Source organism: Pseudophryne corroboree, chromosome 1 (genome assembly GCF_028390025.1).
Source record: "Pseudophryne corroboree isolate aPseCor3 chromosome 1, aPseCor3.hap2, whole genome shotgun sequence".
In the NCBI taxonomy this organism is placed as follows: Eukaryota; Metazoa; Chordata; class Amphibia; order Anura; family Myobatrachidae; genus Pseudophryne; species Pseudophryne corroboree.
In genome coordinates, this window is record NC_086444.1 from 833,514,536 (window position 1) to 833,540,045 (window position 25,510).

The 25,510-nt window shown below is 46.3% G+C and overlaps 1 protein-coding gene across 1 annotated transcript in view; it reads left to right on the plus strand.

Moving 5' to 3' along the window:
- The window catches only part of LOC135049928 (transmembrane protease serine 11C-like), a 91,478-nt gene that overhangs the window by 17,133 nt on the left and 48,835 nt on the right, over nt 1-25,510 (plus strand). The window contains exons 3-4 of the mRNA XM_063955953.1: nt 16,038-16,094; nt 22,898-22,954. Coding sequence (XP_063812023.1) covers nt 16,038-16,094; nt 22,898-22,954 — 114 coding nt within the window. The remainder of the gene's footprint in view (nt 1-16,037; nt 16,095-22,897; nt 22,955-25,510) is intronic.

Genomic DNA, 25,510 nt, shown 5'->3' on the forward strand with positions numbered 1-25,510 from the left:
ATAAACTCAGTCCTTTCCAGATAAAGTAACTCAATTTCACTAGTATCAATGACTCAGGTGGTCATTCCGAGTTGTTCGCTCGTTGCCGATTTTCGCTATATTGCGATTAGTCACTTACTGTGCATGCGCAAGGTTCGCAGAGCGCATGCGCTTAGTTATTTTACACAAAAGTTAGGTATTTTACTCACGGCATAAGGAGGATTTTTCATCGTTCTGGTGATCGTAGTGTGATTGACAGGAAGTGGGTGTTTCTGGGCGGAAACTGGACGTTTTCTGGGCGTGTGCGAAAAAATGCTGGCGTTTCTGGGAAAAGCGCGGGAGTGTCTGAAGAAACGTGGGAGTGTCTGGGCGAACGCTGGGTGTGTTTGTGACGTCAAACCAGGAACGAAACTGACTGAACTGATCGCAATGGCTGAGTAAGTCTGGAGCTACTCAGAAACTGCTAAGAAATTTCTATTCGCAATTCTGCAAATCTTTCGTTCGCAATTCTGCTAAGCTAAGATACACTCCCAGAGGGCGGCGGCTTAGCGTGTGCAATGCTGCTAAAAGCAGCTAGCGAGCGAACAACTCGGAATGAGGGCCTCAGTCTCTTTCTCTTCTATGATCACTAAATGTATTTCTCAACAGTTCTTAGGCAGGGGGTGTTTTTATTAGCTGCATTTAAACAGCTGCTGGTTGGTAAGATGTAGCGTTGTAGGGCTGTATTACACTGCTTGCTCCACTTACAATGACAAATGGACACTTGGGCATTGGCACTTTGTTTGCCTGTTGCTCATAACAATAACAGTCTCTGTGTACTCATTTTGAACTTCTGTGCTAGAGATACTCACTAGCTGAACCTGTCTTAGAAGTTCTTTACTGCACAAGATGGCTGCGGCATCAGCGCCTTTCAGTAGGCCTGGCGGTGTCCGTAAGTGGTGTCTGTGTTAGTGTGTCCGTAAGAGGTATATATGTCAGTAAGTATCTGTGTCAGTAAGTGGTGTCTGTGTCAGTGTGTCCTAGTAGCTCTCAGGTTTGTGTGCTCTGTTTTGCCCCCATCTCTGCTCCACTGTCTTGTCTGCTCTGTTATGCCCCCATCTCTGCTCTCCTTTTCCAGTCTGCTTTATTACAGTATGCCCCTGTCTCTGCTACCCTTTCCCCATCGGCTCTGTATTCCCTCATCTTTTCTAATCTTTCCACATCTGGTCTGTTTTGTCCCATCATTGCTCTTTTTTCTGCCTTCTATGCATGTTGATACAGCCACCTCAATGTACAAATGAGACCCACGTGTTACAACCTAATTTATTCTTTATTTTTTTTTGTCCCTGCATCCCTATCCTCTCACCCCTACACCCTGTCCCTGCACCCAGGTACCCTACACCTTGTTCTTGCATCCAGGTACCATCATCCTTACACTCTGTCCTTTCATCCAGAGACCCTAACCCCTACACCATGTCCCTCCATCCAGAGACATAATCATCCCCATAGCAGCATCCAGTCTAGCAGTTTCCTAGACTGCCTATGCCTTAGACCTCCATTCCTATCATCACACTCTTGTCTTCTCAGTTATCTCCTCTCAGTCTTACACCGCAATGCCCTGTGTCATACCCCCTGGATGTGATCTCCTCTGTATTTTATGGTGGTCATTGGAGTTCTGTGTATAATATGATATTCATTGCAATGTTCTTTGTGGTGTATGGAGGTCACTTGGATGCTTGGTTGGTATATTATATGGCAGTCACTGCAATGCTCTGTGTATTATAACCTGGTCACTCTATGTATCTCTTCTTTATGTGGCAGTCACTCTAGTGTTCTCTGTAATATATGCCATTCATTGCAATGCTCTCTTTATGATATGGCAGTCGCTGATACTCTGTATTAATGGTGGTCACAAACTTTCATGGTATAGCTTCACTATTAAGTTTTTGAAGGTAGGCACTAGCTAGGACCTCCATGGATATAGCCACACCCATGACACAGGTCAAACCCCCTATGTAGACCACACCCACACCACAATGGTCACACTCCCACATCACTAGTAAGTTAGCTTTAAAGGGGCACACACAAACACACTTGCAGCGCTTGTCACACCTCCTGTCGAAGCCCACAATAGGCCCTTCATAAATTTCAACTCCAAGCCCATGTGGACCTTAATCCGGTATTTATATCACTGTTAGCAGTAGTTTAATAACACCAGCATAAACGCTACAAGGAAACATTATACATTAGGAAGGTAGGGTTAGTTCTACTTGATGAAGCTGAATGACATGAACGGGTGGTACCAGAATGCTGCTGTAAGTAACAATGCTTAGGACCACCCAAGTTCATTGTATTATTGCATGTTCACATGCTTTTGTAGTTAGCAATGATGGTACTCTAGTATTTTTAGATGGAACACACAGGGGTTGGGTATGTGTGACTGGCGGTCACAATACTGACGCTGGGATCCCGGCTGTTAGATGGCCGGTGGAGAGGGGAGCGTAACAAAGCCCCTTGCAGGCTTGCACTCACCACACAGCAGGCTCGCTGCGCTCGCCACAGGTTCTATTCCCACTCTATGGGTGTCGTGGACACCCACGAGTGGGAATAGTCCCTATTGGTTGGCATGCCGACCGGCGGGATATTCAGGGGTCAGAAAGCCAGCGATGGTATTGTGACTAGCGGTCTCCTGACCGCCAGTCACATAACCGCATCCCACACACAGTGCCTGATTCTATGTTGCACGCAGAAGAAGCTGCTTTATCGTTTTGGGCTACATTCACATTGTTTATCTATCATCTGGATACCTAAGAAAATATATGGTTTCCTTTTCCTTCAAGAATGTTGTCATTTATTTACAACTGTGACCAACACCAGCTGTATGTTTGTTTGGCTAAGAACAAGAAACCCGACAATCAACCAGAAAATACCTGATAGATACATGCAACTTCATGCTAAATACTAGTATAAGCCCTTGCCTGGTGTACACCCTTGCATTCAAATGTGCCTCTTTAGTTGCAACCAGAGCCAGATTAAGGGGGGTCACAAGAAGTAAGTACCCCGGGCCGCCCCGATCTAAGAGGGCCCCTGCCACTCACCACGGATCTGATCCTAAAGACCGATCCGCAACGCGGCAACGGCAGCCACTAGCAGCTGTCATACTGACAGCACCTGAGCGCCACACTGCCGCTGTGCCGCGCTTCCAATGACCGCCAATTTTGAAAGGCTGCGTCGGCTGTCAGTGTAATTGACTGGCCGCGCAGCTTGCACGGAGGAGACGGCTCGGGGAGGGGAGGAGAGTGCGGGCAGCCGAGCACACCCGCCAGAGCCGTAACTAGGTGTGTGCCGATGGTGCCTTGCCCACAGCGCAAATGCACCGAGGGCGCACCATCGGCCATCACACCCGCTAGGTCCGACTGACTGCTGATGGCGGCGGCGCCGCCTGTGTTCCGCAGACGGCGGCACCGCCTGCATGATCCTGCTGAAGTTGCCGCCGCCGCCCGCCCGTGTCCCTCTGCAGCCGCTGCCCGCTCCCCCGTCCGCAACTTCCTCTAAAAACCTCCTCTGAACTGAAGTTGAAGCTGAAGCCGAAGCCGTCCACCTGCCCGCCCGCCTGTGTCTAGTTGAAGCCGCAGGCTTTAGCTGGACACGGGCGGGAGGGCGGACGGGCGGCGGCTTCGGCTTCAGTTTCATTTCAGAGGAGGTTTTCAAGCCACCGCTGCTGCTGTAAGCTCAGTTCAGCACTGCGGCATCAGTATAACAGATGGCCCAGCGGCAGCCCGGACCCCCTCCCCTGCAATTCGGGAGAGATGTCACGTGATGATGTCAGACGTCTCTCCCACACTGCCCTGCGCCCTGACTCTCCTGCTGCACAGCGAGGAGCGCTGGAGCCTATAGAACGTGGAACTTGGAACAGCCTGTGTGCTGCTGTCGACTCTGGTTAGTAAAGTCCGAGTCCCCACTGACAGCACATACACACAGCCGCTGATGCTGCGCTCCGTTTCCTCCTGCCTCCTATTTCCCTGCATCTCCCCCTCAGCACCCTGATCCTCACCCTCCCTGTGTCTCCCCCTCAGCACCCTGATCCTCACCCACCTTGTGTCTGGCCTTCAGCACCCTGATCCTCACCCTCCCTGTGTCTCCCCCTCAGCACCCTGATCCTCACCCACCTTGTGTCTCCCCCTCAGCACCCTGATCCTCACAACTCCCTGTGTCTCCCCCTCAGCACCCTGATCCTCACCCACCTTGTGTCTCCCCCTCAGCACCCTGATCCTCACCCTCCCTGTGTCTCCCCCTCAGCACCCTGATCCTCACCCTCCCTGTGTCTCCCCCTCAACAGCATGATCCTCACCCTCCCTGTACCTCCCCCTCAGCACCCTTATCCTCACCCTCCTTGTATCTCACGTAATGTGTAAAAAGGGGGACTGCTGCCTCAATGTGTAAAAGGGGGACTCTGCTGCCGTAATGTGTAAAAGGAGGACTGTCCGCCTGCCTTATGTGTAAAAAGGGGGACTCTGCAGCCGTAATGTGTATAACGGGGACTCTGCCTGCCGTAATGTGTAAAAAGGGTACTATACCTGCCGTAATGTGTAAAAGGGAGCTCTGTGGCCATGCTCCTTCCCCATGAAGCCACGCCCCCTATATTTTGAGCGCACTGGCCCTGTTTTTGTATATGGGGGGGGGGGGGGGGCGCCGATGCTGTTTCTTGCACACAGCGCTGAAATGTCTAGTTACGGCGCTGACTCCCGCACTGAGGAACATGTCGGTGGAGGACTTGGAGCATTCCGAAGTCACTGCAGTGTGTGCAGCCATGCAGCTCAATATGGGACAGTAAGGCATAAATGCTCTTTTTTGTCAATCAAATACACATGGAAAATTTTATATATATATATATATATAATCAGAGCCGGATTATTATGTATATATGCATAGGTCTATGATTAGTTTGTCGGAAAGACTTTGGGGCCCCCCTGTCTTAAATTCCCCGGGCCCCCAAAGCCGTAATCCGGCTCTGGTTACAACCATTAGACACACTTTCCAAACTTGCATCAGCCCCAGAGTATGTCCTTCAAACTAGGTTATTAGCGGGTAAATGTAATAGGGTCTGAGTTGCCGGAGGTCCAGGTTTTCGTTCAAGAATGGCCGTATTTTTAAAGTGGCAATCATTTACAAGACAAAATCAACCTGGTTTTGCCTTTTAAATGATTGCTGCTTTAAAAGTATGGACATTCCCTGACAAAATCCCAGACCTCTGGTAATTCTGACCCTATTACATTTACCCCTATTCTATTTCTTCGACAAACTTGCTAAACTCCTATGACATGCCCATAAGAGGTCACTGCCCAGGAATGCCCAATTAATTTCTGAGACCGTGCATCTTAATCGGTCCTGCGCCATGTTACGCATGCACTGGTGGACTTTGTAGTGAATTAGACACAGGACTGTTTGCGTGAATGTTGGCATTGTGTCCGACTCAGTCAAAATCAGACCCATAGGGGGAAATGTAATAGGGTGTGAGAATCAGAAAGTGAGAGATTTTGGTAAAATTCTCATGTTTTTTTTTTTTTTTTTTTAAAGTGGCAATCATTTACATAGCAAAATCAACCTGGTTTTGCCATGTAAATGATTGCCGATCTAAAAAAACAGGAGAATTTTACCAAAATCTCTCACTTTCTGATTTTCACATCCTATTACATTTCCCCCAATGTGTTTGAATCTGTATGTACAGTCATATCTAAAAGCATATTGAAGTTTAGGGCTATCAACCAGATACCTCTCATATCTATGTTCCCCTCCATTCGGCAACACTTCTGTATCTAACATATTTAATACTTAAACCATTTTAAAATGTTTTTACATTTATATGTGAATTGCACTAGCAGCTACAGTATAACTCTCTCAGATAGGACAAATCACATAATAACCATAATGTTTTCTTTTTCATTTGCCTTTTCAGCACCAAGCAGTAATGTAGTTAGTGCAACCACTCAGATCCCTGTTCAGACTGTTACAGGTGTATGCTAAAATACACTACTAACCTCATTATGTGTTATCATTAACCAGCACTGCATGTATGTTTACAAACATTTGATCCAAGTCTCTCCCACTGCCCGTGCCACTTCTACCTGGTCAAAAGCAGGGTCATAGAAAATTTATGTGTGCCTGTAGATGCTATCTAGGGTATACGCAGTGTCGGACTGGTGCATGTAGGGCCCACCGGGTGGATGCAGTGGTAGGGGCCCTTGTTTAGGGGTTTGGCCAGTCTGCAGAGGGGGTGTGGCCTGCCACCTCATTGGTTTGACTAACCATTAGAGAGTGCAACGTCTGGGCTCCTTCATTAAATTCAGTAAATTCAGCTGCTGCATGCATGATAATGAACCAGATTAATAACAGCAATGCACTGTAGAAAATACACAGTAGTCCAGTATAAGGTAACATATGTATAATGTATAATTCAAGTGCACAGTCTAGAACCTGATCTTTAGAGCAGAAGGTGGGCCCCCAGGCAGTGGGGCCCACCGGTGGTTTCCCCTGTACCCATGTGGGCCAGTCCAAGCCTGGGTATGTGGTTTACTATACCACCGCCGGAATCCCGGCAAGTTAGATGATTCCCCTTCTATGGGTGTACATGACACCCATAGATGGAAAATAGAAACTGCTTGCCATCGAGCCCACACTGATCATAAGGGTTAATATGTACACAATGCGCGTAGTCTGCAATTGTGCATAGTCATGCATTCTTTTTATGAGTGTACACAGAACAAAATTGCACAAAAATGGGATTTTAATTACCTACCAGTAAATCCTTTTCTCGTAGTCCATAGAGGATACTGGGGATCCATTTAGTACCATGGAATATAGATGGGACCACTAGGAGCCATTGGCACTTTAAGATTTTGATAGTGTGGGCTGGCTCCTCCTGGCTGGCTCCTCCCTCTATGCCCCTCGTACCAGACTCAGTCTAGGAAACTGTGTGTGTTTGTGTGTGTATCAGTATCAGTGTGTGTGTCTCAGTATAAGTGTCAGTGTGTGTGTTTGTGTGTCTCAGTATGAGTGTCAGTGTATGTATTTGTGTGTGTCTCCGTATCAGTGTGTGTGTTTCAGTATGAGTGTGTGTGCCTCTGACTCAGTATAAGTGTCAGTGTGTGTGTTTGTGTGTGTCTCAATATGAGTGTCAGTGTGTGTGTTTGTGTGTATCTCAGTATGAGTGTCAGAGTGTGTCTCAGTATCAGTGTGTGTGTCTCAGTATCAGTGTGTGTGTGCCTCTGCATCAGTGTGAGTGTCAGTGTGTGTTTCTCCGTATGAGTGTGAGTGTGTCTCAGTATTAGTGTGTGTGCGCCTCTGTCTCAGTATGAGTGTAAGTGTGTGTGTGTGTCTCAGTATCAGTGTGTGTGCCTCTGCCTCAGTATGCGTGTCAGTGTTTGTGTGTCTCAGTATCAGTGTGTGTGTCTCAGTATGAGTGTGTGTGTCTGCCTCAGTATTTGTGTCAGTGTGTGTGTGCCTCAGTGTGTGTGTGCCTCAGTGTGTGTGTATGTGTGCCTCAGTGTGTGTGTGTGTGTGTGTGTGTGTGTGTGTGTCTGCCTCAGTATGAGTGTCAGTGTGTGTGTGCCTCAGTATGAGTGTGTGTGTGCATCTGCCTCAGTATGAGTGTCAGTGTGTGTGTCTCAGTATGAGTGAGTGTGTGCCTCTGCCTCAGTATGTGTGCCTCTGCCTCAGTATGAGTGTGTGCCTCTGCCTCAGTATGTGTGTGTGTGTGTGTGTGTGTGTGTGTCCCTGCCTCAGTATGTGTGTGTGTGCCTCAGTATGAGTGTGTGCCTCTGCCTCAGTATGAGTGTGTGTGTGTGTGTGTGTGTGTGTGTGTGTGTGTGTGTGTGTGTGTGTGTGTGTGTGTGTGTGTGTGTACCTCTGCCTCAATATGAGTGTCATTGTGAGTGTATGTGTGCGTCTGCCTCAATGTGTTTTCTCTAACGTCCTAAGTGGATGCTGGGGACTCCGTAAGGACCATGGGGAATAGCGGCTCCGCAGGAGACTGGGCACAAAAGTAAAGCTTTAGAACTACCTGGTGTGCACTGGCTCCTCCCCCTATGACCCTCCTCCAAGCCTCAGTTAGGATACTGTGCCCGGACGAGAAGGGTGCACACTAGGTGGCTCTCCTGAGCTGCTTAGTGAAAAGTTTAGTTTTAGGTTTTTTATGTTCAGTGAGACCTGCTGGCAACAGGCTCACTGCATCGAGGGACTAAGGGGAGAAGAAGCGAACTCACCTGCGTGCAGAGTGGATTGGGCTTCTTAGGCTACTGGACATTAGCTCCAGAGGGACCGATCACAGGCCCAGCCATGGATAGGTCCCAGAGCCGCGCCGCCGGCCCCCTTACAGAGCCAGAAGACAGAAGAGGTCCGGAAAATCGGCGGCAGAAGACGTCCTGTCTTCAACAAGGTAGCGCACAGCACTGCAGCTGTGCGCCATTGCTCTCAGCACACTTCACACTCCGGTCACTGAGGGTGCAGGGCGCTGGGGGGGGGCGCCCTGAGACGCAATAAAAACACCTTGGATGGCAAAAAAAATGCATCACATATAGCTCCTGGGCTATATGGATGAATTTAACCCCTGCCAGAATACACAGAAAAACGGGAGATAAGGCCGCCGAGAAGGGGGGGGAGCCTATCTCCTCAGCACACTGGCGCCATTTTCCCTCACAGCTCCGTTGGAGGGAAGCTCCCTGGCTCTCCCCTGCAGTCACTACACTACAGAAAGGGTTAAAAAAGAGAGGGGGGCACTAATTACGCGCAGTATTAAAAATACAGCAGCTATAAGGGGAAAAACACTTATATAAGGTTATCCCTGTATATATATAGCGCTCTGGTGTGTGCTGGCAAACTCTCCCTCTGTCTCCCCAAAGGGCTAGTGGGGTCCTGTCCTCTATCAGAGCATTCCCTGTGTGTGTGCTGTGTGTCGGTACGTTTGTGTCGACATGTATGAGGAGAAAAATGATGTGGAGACGGAGCAGATTGCCTGTAATAGTGATGTCACCCCCTAGGGGGTCGACACCTGAGTGGATGAACTGTTGGAAGGCATTACGTGACAGTGTCAGCTCTGTATAAAAGACAGTGGTTGACATGAGACAGCCGGCTACTCAGCTTGTGCCTGTCCGGACGTCTCATAGGCCGTCAGGGGCTCTAAAGCGCCCGTTACCTCAGATGGCAGCTATAGACGCCGACACGGATACTGACTCCAGTGTCGACGGTGAAGAGACAAATGTGACTTCCAGTAGGGCCACACGTTACATGATTGAGGCAATGAAAAATGTTTTACACATTTCTGATAATACGAGTACCACCAAAAAGGGGTATTATGTTCGGTGAGGAAAAACTACCTGTAGTTTTCCTGAATCTGAGAAATTAAATGAGGTGTGTGATGATGCGTGGGTTTCCCCCGATAACAACTGATAATTTCTAAAATGTTATTAATGCATTATATCCTTTCCCGCCAGAGGTTAGGGTGCGTTGGGAAACACCCCCTAGGGTGGATAAAGCGCTCACACGCTTGTAAGAACAAGGGCTCTACCCTCTCCTGAGATGGCCGCCCTTAAGGATCCTGCTGATAGAAAGCAGGAGGGTATCCTAAAATGTATTTACACACATACTGGTGTTATACTGCGACCAGCAATCGCCTCAGCCTGGATGTGCAGTGCTGGGTTGGCGTGGTCGGATTCCCTGACTAAAAATATTGATACCCTAGATAGGGACAGTATATTATTGCCTATAGAGCATTTAAAAGATGCATTTCTATATATGCGTGATGCACAGCGGAATATTTGCCGACTGGCATCAAGTCTAAGTGCGTTGTCCATTTCTGCCAGTAGAGGGTTATGGACACGACAGTGGTCAGGTGATGCGGATTCCAAACGGCATTTGGAAGTATTGCCTTATTAAGGGGAGGAGTTATTTGGGGTCGGTCTTTCAGACCTGGTGGCCACGGCAACAGCTGGGAAATCCACGTTTGTACCCCAGGTCGCCATAAGAAGACGCCGTATTATCAGGCGCAGTCTTTTCGTGGGCAAGCGGGCAAAAGGTTCCTCATTTCTGCCCCGTGACAGAGGGAGAGGAAAAAGGCTGCAGAAATCAGCCAGTTCCCAGGAACAGAAACCCTCTCCCGCCTCTGCCAAGCCCTCAGTATGACGCTGGGGCTTTACAAGCAGAATCAGGCACGGTGGGGGCCCGTCTCAATGAATTTCAGCGCGCAGTGGGCTCACTCGCAAGTAGACCCCTGGATCCTTCAGGTGATATCTCAGGGGTACAAATTGGAATTCGAGACGTCTCCCCCTCGCCGTTTCCTAAAGTCGGCTTAACGATGTCTCCTTCTGACAGGGAGGCAGTTTTGGAAGCCATTCACAAGCTGTATTCCCAGCAGGTGATAATCAAGGTACCCCTCCTGCAACGGGGAACGGGGTATTATTCCACACTGTTGTGGTACCGAAGCCGGACGGCTCGGTGAGACCGATTCTAAATCTAAAATCTTGAACACTTACATACGGAGGTTCAAATTCAAGATTGAGTCACTCAGAGCAGTGATTGCGAACCTGGAAGAAGGGGACTACATGATGTCTCGGGACATCAAGGATGCTTACCTTCATGTCCCAATTTACCACCAAGGGTACCTCAGGTTTATGGTACAGAACTGTCACTATCAGTTTCAGACGCTGCCGTATGGATGGTCCACGGCACCCCGGGTCTTTACCAAGGTAATGGCCGAAATGATGATACTCCTTCGAAGGAAGGGAATTTTAGTTATCCCTTACTTGGACGATTCCCTGATAAGGGTAAGATCCAGGGAACAGTTGGAGGTCGGTGTAGCACTATCTCAGGTAGTGTTGCGGCAGCACGATTGGATTCTCAATATTCCAAAATCGCAGCTGATTCCGACGACTCGTCTTCTGTTCTTAGGGATGATCCTGGACACAGTCCAGAAAAAGGTGTTTCTCCCGGAGGAGAAAGTCAGGGAGTTATCCGAGCTAGTCGGGAACCTCCTATAACCGAGCCAAGTCTCAGTACATCAATGAAATGGTTCTGGGAAAAATGGTGGCTTCCTACGAAGCAATCCCATTCGGCAGATTCCACGCAAGAACTTTCCAGTGGGACCTGCTGGACAAATGGTCCGGGTCGCATCTTCAGATGCATCAGCGGATAACCCTGTCACCAAGCACAAGGGTGTCTCTCCTGTGGTGGTTGCAGAGTGCTCATCTTCTAGAGGACCGCACATTCAGGACTGGGTCCTGGTGACCACGGATGCCAGCCTGCGAGGCTGGGGAGCAGTCACACAGGGAAGGAATTTCCAGAGCTTATGGTCAAGCCTGGAGACATCACTTCACATAAATATCCTGAAGCTAAGGGCCATTTACAATGCTCTAAGCTCAGCAAGACCTCTGCTTCAAGGTCACCCGGAGTTGATCCATTCGGACAACATCACGGCAGTCACCCACGTAAACAGACAGGGTGACACAAGAAGCAGGAGGGCAATGGCAGAAGCTGCAAGGATTCTTCGCTGGGCGGAAAATCATGTGATAGCACTGTCAGCAGTATTCATTCCGGGAGTGGACAACTGGGAAGCAGACTTCCTCAGCAGACACGACCTCCACCCGGGAGAGTGGGGACTTCACCCAGAAGTCTTCCACATGTTTATAAAACTCGACAAGTATTGCGCCAGGTCAAGGGACCCTCAGGCAATAGCTGTAGACGCTCTGGTAACACAGTGGGTGTACCAGTCAGTGTATGTGTTCCCTCCTCTGCCTCTCATACCCAAGGTACTGAGAATTATAAGATGGAGAGGAGTAAGCACTATATTCGTGGCTCCGGATTGGCCAAGAAGGACTTGGTAACCGGAACTTCAAGAGATGCTCACGGAGGATCCGTGGCCTCTACCTCTAAGAAGGGACCTGCTCCAGCAAGGACCCTGTCTGTTCCAAGACTTACCGCGGCTGCATTTGACGGCATGGCGGTTGAACGCCGGATCCTGAAGGAGAAAGGCATTCCGAATGAAGTCATTCCTATCCTGATCAAAGCCAGGAAAGATATAACCGCAAAACATTATCACCGCATTTGGCGAAAATATGTTGCATGGTGCGAGGCCAGTAAGGCCCCGACGGAGGAATTTTCAACTAGGTCGATTCCTACATTTCCTGCAAACAGGAGTGTCTATGGGCCTGAAATGGGGGTCCATTAAGGTTCAAATTTCGGCCCTGTCAATTTTCTTCCAAAAAGAACTAGCTTCAGTCCCTGAAGTTCAGACGTTTGTGAAAGGGGTACTGTATATACAGCCTCCTTTTGTGCCTCCAGTGGCACCTTGGGATCTCAATGTAGTTTTTGGGTTCCAAAAGTCACATTGGTTTGAACCACTTAAATATGTGGAGTTAAAATATCTCACATGGAAAGTGGTCATGCTGTTGGCCCTGGCCTGGGCCAGGTGCATGTCAGAATTGGCGGCTTTATCCTGTAAAAGCCCTCATCTGATTTTCCATTCGGACAGGGCGGAATTGAGGACTTGTCCTCAGTTTCTCCCTAAGGTGGTTTTCAGCGTTTCACCTGAATCAACCTATTGTGGTGCCTGCGGCTGCTAGGGACTTGGAGGACTCCAAGTTGCTAGACGTTGTCAGAGCCCTGGAAATATAGGTTTCCAGGACGGCTGGAGTCAGAAAATCTGACTTGTTGTTTATTCTGTATGCACCCAACAAGCTGGGTGCTCCTGCTTCTAAGCAGACTATTGCTCGTTGGATTTGTAGTACAATTCAGCTTGCACATTCTGTGGCAGGCCTGCCACAGCCAAAATCTGTAAAAGCCCATTCCACAAGGAAGGTGGGCTCATCTTGGGCGGCTGCCCGAGGGGTCTCGGCTTTACAACTTTGCCGAGCAGCTACTTGGTCAGGAGCAAATACGTTTGTAAAATTCTACAAATTTGATACCCTGGCTGAGGAGGACCTGGAGTTCTCTCATTGGTGCTGCAGAGTCATCCGCACTCTCCCGCCCGTTTGGGAGCTTTGGTATAATCCCCATGGTCCTTACGGAGTCCCCAGCATCCACTTAGGACGTTAGAGAAAATAAGAATTTACTTACCGATAATTCTATTTCTCGTAGTCCGTAGTGGATGCTGGGCGCCCATCCCAAGTGCGGATTGTCTGCAATACTGGTACATAGTTATTGTTACCAAAAAATCGGTTTATTGCTGTAGTGAGCCATCTTTTCTACAGGCTCCTCTGTTATCATGCTGTTAACTGGGTTTAGATCACAAGTTATATGGTGTGATTGGTGTGGCTGGTATGAGTCTTACCCGGGATTCAAAATCCTTCCTTATTGTGTACGCTCGTCCGGGCACAGTATCCTAACTGAGGCTTGGAGGAGGGTCATAGGGGGAGGAGCCAGTGCACACCAGGTAGTTCTAAAGCTTTACTTTTGTGCCCAGTCTCCTGCGGAGCCGCTATTCCCCATGGTCCTTACGGAGTCCCCAGCATCCACTACGGACTACGAGAAATAGAATTATCGGTAAGTAAATTCTTATTTTTTTTACCCTGTGGAGGCCAAAGTGTTTTTTTATTTTTTACTGAAAGGGGCAAATGTTTTTGTTATAATTTATTCCTGTGGTGGCCAATGTCTTTTTTTTGTGGGGGATGGAGATTGAAGTTTTGCCTAGGGTTCCAAGAAACCTTGCACCGGCCCTGGCTGTATGATATGGTCATACAGCAATGATGAACCGGGTTTGAGAGGAAGGGAAAGTGAAGAATGAGAAGACATGTGAGGATATGTGTGGACTGTACAGAGTGGATGCAATTTGATAAGAAGGTTTATGAAAGTTATGTGGGCGGTTCTGGAATTTGATATGCTTGCCTAAAGAGGTGAGTTTTCAGGGAACGCTTGAAGGTTTGGAGACTAGAGGAGAGTCTTATTGTGCGTGGTAGAACATTCCACAGAGTGGGTGCAGCCCGATGAAAGTCCTGCAATCGTGAGTGGGAGCGAGTAATGAGTGTGGATGAGAGGCGCAGGTCTTGTGAAGAGCGAAGAGGTCGAGTTGGGAGATATTTTGAGATAAGCAAAGTGATGTATGTTGGTGTAGTTTGGTTAATGGCCTTGTGTGTGAGTAAAAGTATTTTATATTGAATGCGGTAGAGTACAGGTAACCAATGGAGGGACTGACAGAGTGGATCTGCAGACGATGAACGTCTAGCGAGGAAGATAAGCCTCGCCGCTGCATTCAAAATGGATTGTAGTGGTGAGAGTCTCGTTTTGGGTAGACCAGTTACGAGACTATTGCAATAATCAATGCGGGAGATAATGAGAGCGTGGATTAGAGTTTTAGCAGTGTCTTGTGTAAGGTATGGTCGTATTTTGGATATGTTTTTTAGATGCATGTAACATGATCTTGAGACAGATTGAATGTGGGGAACAAAGGACAGATCAGAGTCAAGGATGACACCTAGGCAGCGAGCTTGTGGGGTAGGGTAGATAGTCGAGTTTTCAACAGTGATAGAGATATCAGGTTGGTACCTACTATTGGCCGATGGAAATATAATTAACTCTGTCTTTGAAATATTCAGTTTGAGGTGGCGAGATGTCATCCATGATGAAATGGCAGAAAGGCATTCAGTGACACGGTCCAGTATTGATAGGGACACGTCAGGGGAGGATAGATAGATTTGAGTATCATCTGCATACAGATGATACTGAAAACCAAAAGAGCGGATTAGTTTACCAAGAGATGAGGTATAGATAGAGAAAAGCAGAGGACCCAAGACTGAGCCTTGCGGTACTCCAACTGAAACTGGTAGCAAAGAGGAGGTAGATTCAGAGAAGCGAACACTGAAGGAGCGATTAGATAGATAGGATAGGAATCAAGAAAGGGCTGTGTCTATAAGACCTAGGGATTGTAGTGTCTGTATGAGAAGAGAGTGGTCTACAGTGTCAAATGCAGCAGATAGATCTAGAAGAATAAGTAGTGAGTAGTGGCCTTTAGACTTCGTAGTGACCAAATCATTAACCACTTTAGTCAGTGCCGTCTCTGTGGAATGTTGGGAACGGAAGCCTGACTGAAGTGGGTCCAACAAAGTGTATGCGTTAAGAAAGTGTGTGAGTCGAGTGTAGGCAAGTATTTCAAGTAGCTTAGAGAGACAAGGGAGCTGAGAGATTGATGATTGATCAAATTACATCTGGATAGCTCAATAACTTCATGATGATAATTAAAACTTTATGATACCCCCTCGTACAGAGTTAATAAATGCCACTATGCATGCGATCAGTGATGAGATGCAATGCATTCAAAATGCATCCCGTCCTTTATGTTTACATGTTTGGTTAATGGATCAGAAACTATAATATACTGTACTAGTTAATGTGCTCTTAGGTTTACAACAAGGCTCATATTTTGTGTGATCCAGTAGATCTACAGTAAAAAGATAGACAGTCAATAGGTCGAGCACAAATTATCAAAATGCAAAAGGTCAACATAGTCAAAAGGTCGACATGGAAAAGGTAGACAGAATCAAAGGTCAACAGGTTTTTTTTGTTTCTGTTGGTGTCATTTTGTATGTTTCACCATATCTGAGCCAAATTAGTTGAAGCATGTGACCTCGCTTCACTCGCCACGCTTCGGCAAGGTTTCTATTCCCAATTGTAGTTCTCGTGGATGGTAAATGATGGAAAAAGTTGAAAAATAATGTACAAAAAAACAAACCTTGAATTGACCATATGTGTGTCGACCATTGTCATATCGACCTTTTGAACCTGTCGACCTTAAGCACTGTCTTCCTTTTACATGGGACCTTTTGACCCTGTCAACCTTTTGCATGTCAACCATTTGGGATGAACTTACTGACGATCTTTTTACTGTAGATCTATCAACCAGATACCTCTCATATCTATGTTTCCCTCCATTCGGCAACACATCTGTATCTAACATATTTAATGCTTAAACCATTTTAAAATGTTTTTACATTTATTTGTGAATTGCACTAGCAGCTACAGTATAACTCTCTCAGATAGGGCAAATCACATAATAAGTTAATAACCATAATGTTTTCTCTTTCATTTGCCTTTTTTAGTGCCAAGCAGTAGTGCAGTTAGTGCAACCACTCAGATCCCTCTTCAGGCTGTTACAGGTGTGTGTCAAAATACACTACTAACCTCATTATGTGCTATTATTAACCAGCACTGCATGTATGTTTACAAACATTTGATCCAAGTCTCTCCCAACCAACCCCTAACCCCCCCTTCCCCCATCCTCCCTTCCTCATTCCACCTCTACCCGGTCAAAAGCAGGGCCATAACAAGTGGCAGCTCACCACCCCATTCTCGGACGCAGCCCTGGATTACAAATGCATGCAGGAGGAGTCTACTTGTACAGACGCATCCTGCTGCATTACCTTATCTGTGCATCGTTGCTGCTTCCAAGTAAGCAGCAGTGATGTACAATCCAACCACATCTGAATCAAACCCAGTGTGCGCTAGTCTGCAATTGTGCGTATTCATGCATTCTATTTATAAGCCTATGGGCTTCTATCCACAGCATTCACAGAAAGGGATCCAAAAGGACCACCATCCCCCATGGCTCATGCATGCACTGGCTGATGGATGTGCATGAGTAGAAGGACGCTGGGATCATAAACCCGAAAGACCCCACACTCCCCTGCCAATAAGCAGTCCTTTGCTTAAACCTATATGCATATGGATGCTAATTTCACATCCCGAAGGTTCTGTGTCCTGATGCACAAAGTATCGATCTTCGGTGCTTTGCGCAATGAGCATGTGCAATATAGCATCAGACTATCATTTACTGGGGGCAGGGAAGGTGGTGGCGACGGCCTCCGTTTGTCACCGTTTAGGGGAAGGGAAGGGGCCAGGATCTTCATAGTTGGACGGAGATTTCCTGGGCTTTTACGAGGGTCTGCAACAGGTGGCTTGCACCCCCCCCATGGATGCTGGTGTCACAGTAATCAGGTGCCTGCATCCTAGGACCCTGCTCGGATCACTACTGCATTAGAAGGTGGCTTCTTGTAATAGACACCTCCTGCTGCATTTACATACAGAGCTATCACTGCTGCTAGTCTCTCTGAACACATCTGAATTAGCCCAATGGTGTCAATAAAAGCTGCTACACATGCGATGAGTGGCGGGACACATCACATTCAAAATGTGATGCGTTATGCATCCTGCCCTCTATATACATGTTTGGTTAATGGATCAGATATCCTAATATTCTAGTTAATGTGTTCTTAGGCTTGTAATATGTCTCATATCTCAGTGTCCCTCCATTGGGCAACACATCTGTATCTTTCATATTTAATTCTTAAACCATTTTAAAATGATTTGTAAATTGCACTAGTAGCTGTAACTGTCTCAGATAGGGCAAATCACATAATAACCATAATGTTTTCTCTTTCATTTGCCTTTTTAGTGCCAAGCAGTATTGTAGTTAGTGCAACCACTCAGATTCCTGTTATTTATTTATTACCAGTTATTTATATAGCACACACATATTCCGCAGCGCTTTACAGAGAATACTTGGCCATTCACATCAGTCCCTGCCCCAGTGGAGCTTACAACCTATATTCCCTACCACATGTACACACACACATTGACGCTATGGTTAATTTTGTTGGGATCCAATTAACCTACCAGTATAATTTTGGATTGTGGGAGGAAACTGGAGTACCTGGAGGAAACCCACACAAGTACAGGGAGAATATACAAACTGCGCACAGTTAGGGCCATGGTGGGAATCGAACCCATGACCTCAGTGCCGTGAGGCAGTAATGCTAACCATTACACCGTTCAGATTGTTACAGGTGTGTGTTAAAATACACTAATAATATTTCATGATATGAAAATATTAATAACAGCAGCATATACTTATACAAATAATGGACCAGATCTCAGAATGGCTGTGTTGTGTAAATATCAACAGGTTCCAGACTCTGGATAGACAGTGTCTAGTTAGACAGTCAATAGGTCGACCCCATCTGGTCAACATGTAATTGGTCACCATGATCAAAAGGTCGACAAGTAAAAAGGTGACAGGTTTTAAAGGTCGACACACAAATGGTCAACACACAAATACCCGACACAGGTTTTTTTTTAATTCACATTTTTGCTTCATTTACTATCCACGTGGACTATGATTGGGACTAGTAACCTTACCCGAAGTATGGCGATCGAAGCAAGCTTTACAAGTGTACATAGTACACTAACTGGGGTCACATATGAGGAAACATACAAAATGACGCCTCAAAAACTGAAGAAGAAAAAAGTGTCGACCATTTGACCCTGTCAATCTTTTGCACGTGTCGATCTTAGACATAGTTGACCTTTCTACTGTTAACCTTTTGCATGTCGACAATATATGGTTGATCTATTGACTCTCTATCTATTTAGTGTAGATCCACTGAACTACACCCAATCATAACGTGTGCTGAAACCACTTCTCCCCAGTGGTGCAAGTATGCAGGTATGCTCGGGTATGGAGTACCCTTAAGAATTTGTCAGCAGGTACCACCCACTGCACACTTTGCACCTGTGACTGCCATTACTGCAATTATAATGCGCTGCCGGGCAACAAGACTATGGTGTTTGGCAGCATGACGGCGCCTCCCACTTTGTCAGGGCTACAGGGAGAGCGATGGTGACGTCATGAGATCACATTTAGCTTCCTCTCCTGACGGTCGTGGCTGGCATGAAGAGAGGAGCCTGGGGACTGGGCTGGGTGCCTTTTCATGCAGTGTCCAGCTTTTGTTCTTCACAGGCTGGGCTGCCGGGCAAGTCCCTTAACTTTTTAATGTAATGTAGACAATACTATATATTTTTATTATTATGGGACATTACTATATATGTCTATTGTAATGTGGACACTACTATATATTTCTATTATTATGGGGCATTACTATATATTCCTATTGTGTAATGTGGGACACTACTATATATTTCTCCTCTAGTAACTCACACCAGCCTGTTCTCTGAATAGTCCAGGGGAGCATGAACGTGGCCTGTGATCGGGTTGGGTGTTTGGGCGGGGCCGCACCTCCGCACCAGCTGTACATAAGGATCTTCAGTGCCCTCCTCATCACTGGTGCTGTCTGCCCCAGTTCCTGCGTGACAGTCAGCGGTGGTGTGCGGCCCTGGAAAGGTGGCTTGACCGCTGCTGCTGTCCTGCTGTCCCTGCATATGCCGTGGCTGTAAACTGCAGCGGCGGCAGGGGGGGGGGGAGCGGAAAGCACTATCGGCTGCCACAGGTAAGATTGGCAGGGTGGGGGGGTGGCTATTGTTCCTGGCAGTCAGCCCGGGAGGGGGGGCGGTTTGGTGTCCTGCCAGAACAATCCACCCCTGCCGCCGAGCACAGCTTTGATATGCTCACTGCCCAATCATAATGAGCCTCAGTGACAGGGGCGTGCTCTCATATGAGCTGAAAGCATGCCCCTTGTCAAAGAGGCCATAATACTAGGTGCCGCTTGCAGGGCTTTTTTAATGGTCTTTTACTGCCCGATGCCTGGCCCCATCCCCCACTTCCGGCCCTTTCACATAGACAGCGGGGGGCACCGAGAGTGGTGCCTCCGATTCACATGTAAAACTGTTTTTTTTAAACAGAAAACATAATTAACATTATATAAAGGCTGAAGCACATACTTATGACACATAATATGTGTCATAAGTATCTTCTTCTTTGACTGGACTTTCCTGACTATTACAGTATATATTCCTGTTATAATGGGGGCATTACTATGTATTTTTATTAAATTGAGGACATTACAATACTGGGGATATTACTATACATTTCTAGTCTTGCCTCCAGAGTGCAAAGAAAAGGGACTGTGCTGTGTGACCACACCCCTAATCTAATGTAATGTACCCCCCCTAGAGTCATGTGATCACGCCCCCTCATGGCACGTGACCACGCCCATTTTTTGGCACACTCAGTACCACTAAGAAAATATTTCTACTTGCACCACTGCTTTTCCCCCGTATCGACACTTCTTACATCTACCTCTCAGTCCCCAGTTATTATCTGCATTGCCAAGTGCACTCTGCACCTGATTCAGGGGGTCATTCCGAGTTGATCGCTGAAAATTTTCGCTGCGCTGCGATTAAGTAAAAAAATGGCACTTCTGCGCATGCGTATGCGGCGCAGTGCACTCGCGCTACGTACTTTCACAACGGCCTATGTATTTTTACACAAGGTCTAGCAAAGCTTTTCAGTCGCAATGTCCGCCGCAGAGTGATTGACATGAAGTGGGTGTTTCTGGGTGTCAACTGACCGTTTTCAGGGAGTGCTCGAAAAAACGCAGGCATGGCAAGAAAAACGCAGGCATGGCTGGCCGAACGCAGGGCGTGTTTGTGACGACAAATCCGGAACTGAATGGTCTGAAGTGATCGCAAGCGCTGAGTAGGTCTGGAGCTATACTAAAACTGCACAATTTTTTTTTGTAGCTGCTCTGCGATCCTTTCGTTCGCACTTCTGCTAAGCTAAAATACACTCCCAGAGGGCGGCGGCTTAGCGTTTGCACGACTGCTAAAAACTGCTAGTGAGCGATCAACTCGGAATGACCCCCTCAGTCTCTAGTTACTTGCATTACCTTGCATTCCTAGCATCACTGTAGAAACAGACTGCTGCAGCGCTGGGGAACTGCAAGGCAGTTCCGTCCTCTGTGTGGATATAGACAGAGGTGTAGCTATACCAATGGGGGCCCCACAGCACAATCCCCATTGCCCCCACCCCTCGTGGACTATTCACAAACACCGAAGTTCCCCTCTCCGCCCCAACCCACCCCGTGGATTGCCCACGGAGACACCCTCCCCTTGTAGACTGATAACAGACCCAGTTGCCTGCTTTTCATTTCTCAGCAGTGTACCTGCAGGCTCAGCCTCCTCCCAGCATCAGTTAGGACTGAGGAGACGGAGTCGTCTGCCAAAGCAGCAGCACACTGATTAGAAATAAAAGCAGTGGGGCTCAGCAACTAGGTGCAGAAGGAGAGCTGGGCACCTGAGGCGGCCTGGGCACCTTAGCTGCTGCACTTCCTGCACATATTTTAGCTGTGCCCTTGGCTATGGAGCAGCGCTGCAGGGACAGTCTCCAGCAGCGCTTGTGAGCTGACAGATGTCTCCATCCACTGTGTGAGCAGTGCCAGTGTGGAAATAGCAGCGGGCCAATCCCCCTTTACCTGTGGCTGTGCCCCCTTTATCTGTGGGCAATCCCCCTTTACCTGTGGCTATGCCCCCTTTACTTCAAGCGTACCAGTTTTTAAAGGCAAAATGTGGTAGGGTATGATTCTGTATCCAATTAAATATCCTATACAGCATTCAGCAGAAATTCCAGTTATCCACCTTCTGGTCTGTTTTGCACTTCACACCTATTCCAGTAGGTGTCCTACAGCATGCAGCATACTGAAATACGATGGTATTTCAACTTTTTATATATATATATATATATATATATATAGAGTTTTTTTGTTTATTATTTTATATGAGACCTCACAGAGCTCCTTCCATCATAATTATTCAAAGGTATGACCAACTATAATTGTCTCAAGTGGCTTTTAGGCATAATATACAGCCATCATGGTTCAGTGGTTAGAGATCTCGACTAGTAAAAAACCAAACCGCAAACTCCCAGTTTTTATTTTTTTATTTCTTACTTTAAATAGGTTATTCCATTTTATATAGAGATAATTTAAACCTTCAATATACCCCCTTTCCAAGCAACTGCTCCCCTTACCTAATCCAAATATACATATATATGGATTCAAAACCCCATAGATTTATCAGAACCAACATCTATTCTTAATATATTCCCTAAATAGATCCATATTATTAAAAGACCACAGATTTCTATAACGGTATATCGACATGATTCCCCATTCATCTAGATATTATTCATCTCTATATTATCGTTTAGTCCCAAAGGAAAAAGAGATCCCATAGAGAAAATCCAGAATGCCTCTCTCTTGCACAGTTTACTAAACCTATCGCCACCTCTCTCAGTATCAGGGATATTAGGAATCCCATAAGAGATTAATGGTTTGGAGAGTTTATACCCGATATTGAGACTTTTTAGTTTTTTAAGACAATTTGTAATTGTTATATCCACTGTGTTTTTATAATAAATATGGAATATTTCTGCGCTCTCTTGGTTTAAATTATTGTATATTTGTAACTAGTAGGATATTTCAGACTACTTTGTGGGAGCTGCATGGTTTCTAATTGTATGTAATGGTAATATTATTCTAATACAGCCTTGTGGAAAACTGCTTTGCGCCCGAAATTGATCCTGCGCGTACATACATAGTCCGGTGGACTAGTATTCTATACTCCGCCTGTGTATGTATGCGCACAGTCAAAATATATTTTCCACTTTTTAACCTTTATCTGTTTCATGTCTAAAGGGCCCCATACACTAACGCAACATGTCTGTCGGACATGTCGCCGGCAATCACTCCGGCAGCCTCGCGGGGGACAGGATCACCCAAGATACATCGTATGCTGTCCTTTTGCATACAATGAATCTTGGCGATCCTGGACGATCCCAGCCATGCCTGTGGGATCGGACGTGATTGAATGTGCAGCACATTCAATCTGGAGGATCCGATTCGATGCTCGCGGGAACGCTCATCGGATTGTTTCGGAAACACCTCCAAAATGCCCAATTTCATCCGATATATCAGGCCTAATGCCCGAAATCGGATTAAATTGGGCATTATCGTCCTAGTGTATGGGGCCCTTAACATATACTCACTGTGAAGCATACCCTTGTATATATTTTTAGTAGGAATTTTTTTTTTTTTTAATTGTTTGCTTGTATCTGCAAATTTTAGTGGTAGCTCAATTAAATAAAGCAACATGTATTTCTAAATAAGTATCACCTAGTTATCTAGCCATTAAATAACCATAATCTTTTGCACTTCATTTGCCTTTTCAGCGCAAAGCAGTATTGTAGTTAGTGCGACCACTAAGATCCCTGTTCAGAATATTTCAGGTGTGTATTAAAATACACTACTAACACCTCATGTGTCAGTATTAACTAGCTTCTGTATATGTATTTCCAAACCGTTGTTCCAAATTTATGACTCATTGTGTTGTATTATTATTATTTTTATTACACAGACACCATGTGGTGTTGTGTTGTGATTCCTACAGTATCAAACCTACAGTATCATATTTTGTCATGTTTTTGTTATTTTAGTTTATTTAAATTAAGGGGCACTGGCGTTTCTATAATGGGTGCAGTATGTGCGGTGCACATGGGCCCTGAGTCCAGAGGGGGCCCCGACCGCACACACTGCACCCATTTTTAAAATACTCACCCCTCCAAAGTCCAGCACCGGCATCTGCAGCGCTATTGGAACTCTGTAAAAATGGCTCAGCAGCCATTTTCACAGAGTTCTGCGCATGCGCAGTAGAGAAATCTCAGGGGAAATGGGCGCTGCGCCATTTTCCCGGAGATCTGCGCATGCGCAGTAGAGTCTGAGCCCTCTAGAGTTCAGACTCTACAGCGCTCCGGGAAGAGAGGAGGGGGCCCCGAACGGAGGAGGCTGAACACGGGCCTCCTCCTCTCTTAAAACGTCCCTGTTAAGGGGGATATCCTATTGCCAGCTGTACTTTACCACTGCTAATAGGATCGCCAGGGGCTATCCTATGAGCCCCGATGCCAGCATCCTTTTCCACCAATGCCGGCACTTATCGATGATTATGCTTTGTGCGCCTCATGCACACAAAGCATAATCCCAGATAAGAAGCAGCAAAAACACATGAGAATGGGAAGTTATCCCTGATCCCATGTGTTATCGTGCAATCGTGGGTCCAATTTTGGCCATTAAAAACGACCTCTAATTGGACACTATGATAATGACCATCGGTCATCATTAATCACAATATCCAGACGTTCAGGGTTCAGGGACTAACACATAATCTCAATAATGAGAATATCCCACTGATAGGTACTTATTTAAGTGAGGAAGTAGTCTGTGACCGATTAAAACATTTAAAGATTAATAAGTCACCAGGTCCCGATGGTATTCACCCAAGGGTTCTAATGGAGCTTCACTCTGAACTTGCAATACCGCTATTTTTGATCTTTAAGTATTCAGTAATATCAGGTATGGTTCCTAAAGACTGGCGTATAGCGGAAGTAGTGCCTATATTCAAAAAGGGAAGTAAAGCTGAACCAGGTAATTATAGACCAGTTAGTCTTACATCTATAGTGGGGAAAGTATTGGAAGGTATTCTAAGAGATAGTATTCAGAAGTTCCTTGAAGTCAATAAGGTCATTAAAAGGAATCAACATGGGTTTATGAAGGACAGATCCTGTCAAACCAACTTACTTGGCTTTTATGAAACAGTAAGCGCAAACCTAGATCAGGGTAAAGAGGTGTATGTAATCTTTTTAGATTTTGCCAAAGCGTTCGACACTGTACCACACATGAGACTTATATACAAGCTACAAGAATCAGGGCTAGGAAGCACAATATGCACTTGGGTCAAAAACTGGTTAGATAATAGGGAGCAGCGCGTTGTGGTTAATGGATCTTTTTCAACTAGGACTGAAGTGCTAAGTGGTGTGCCGCAAGGCTCAGTATTAGGACCGCTATTGTTCAATATTTTCATTAACGACCTAACAGAAGGTCTAGAGAGCATGGTGTCAATTTTTGCAGATGATACCAAATTGTGTAAAGTTATAAATGCGGAGGGGGATGCTGAGTCGCTTCAGAATGACTTAGTTAAATTAGAAGCTTGGGCAGCGAAATGGAGAATGCGCTTCAATACAGACAAGTGTAAGGTAATGCACTGTGGTAACAAGAACAAAAATAACACCTACCTAGTAAATGGGGTAAAATTAGGGGATTCTGTACTGGAAAAGGACTTAGGTGTCCTCATAGATAGCAAACTAAGCAGTAGTACCCAAAGTAGGACTGCAGCAAAGAAGGCTAATAAGATATTAGCATGCATAAAACGGGGAATTGATGCTAGGGATGAGAGTATTATACTCCCGTTATATAAATCACTTGTGAGGCCACACCTTGAATACTGTGTACAATTCTGGGCACCTTACTACAAAAAGGATATCCTGGAGCTAGAAAAGGTTCAAAGGTGGGCGACCAAACTAATTAAGGGTATGGAGACGCTGGAATACGAGGAAAGGCTTGCAAGACTAGGCATGTTTACACTGGAAAAGAGGAGATTAAGAGGGGACATGATCAACATTTACAAATACATAAGGGGACAATATACAGATCTTGCGCAGGACCTGTTTTTGGTTAGATCAACACAGAGAACTCGTGGACACTCGCTCAGGTTAGAGGAGAGGAGATTCCACACAATACGGCGTAAAGGCTTTTTTACGGTAAGGACGATACGTGTTTGGAATTCCCTGCCTGAGGGAGTTGTAATGGCCAACTCAGTCAACACCTTTAAGAACGGGTTAGATAAATTCCTAATGGATAAGGATATCCAGGGTTAAGGGGCATAGTCACGCACTATGGTTATTATAAAAAAGAGGGGTTAATCGGAACGGCAGTCAGCAACTTCAGTCAAA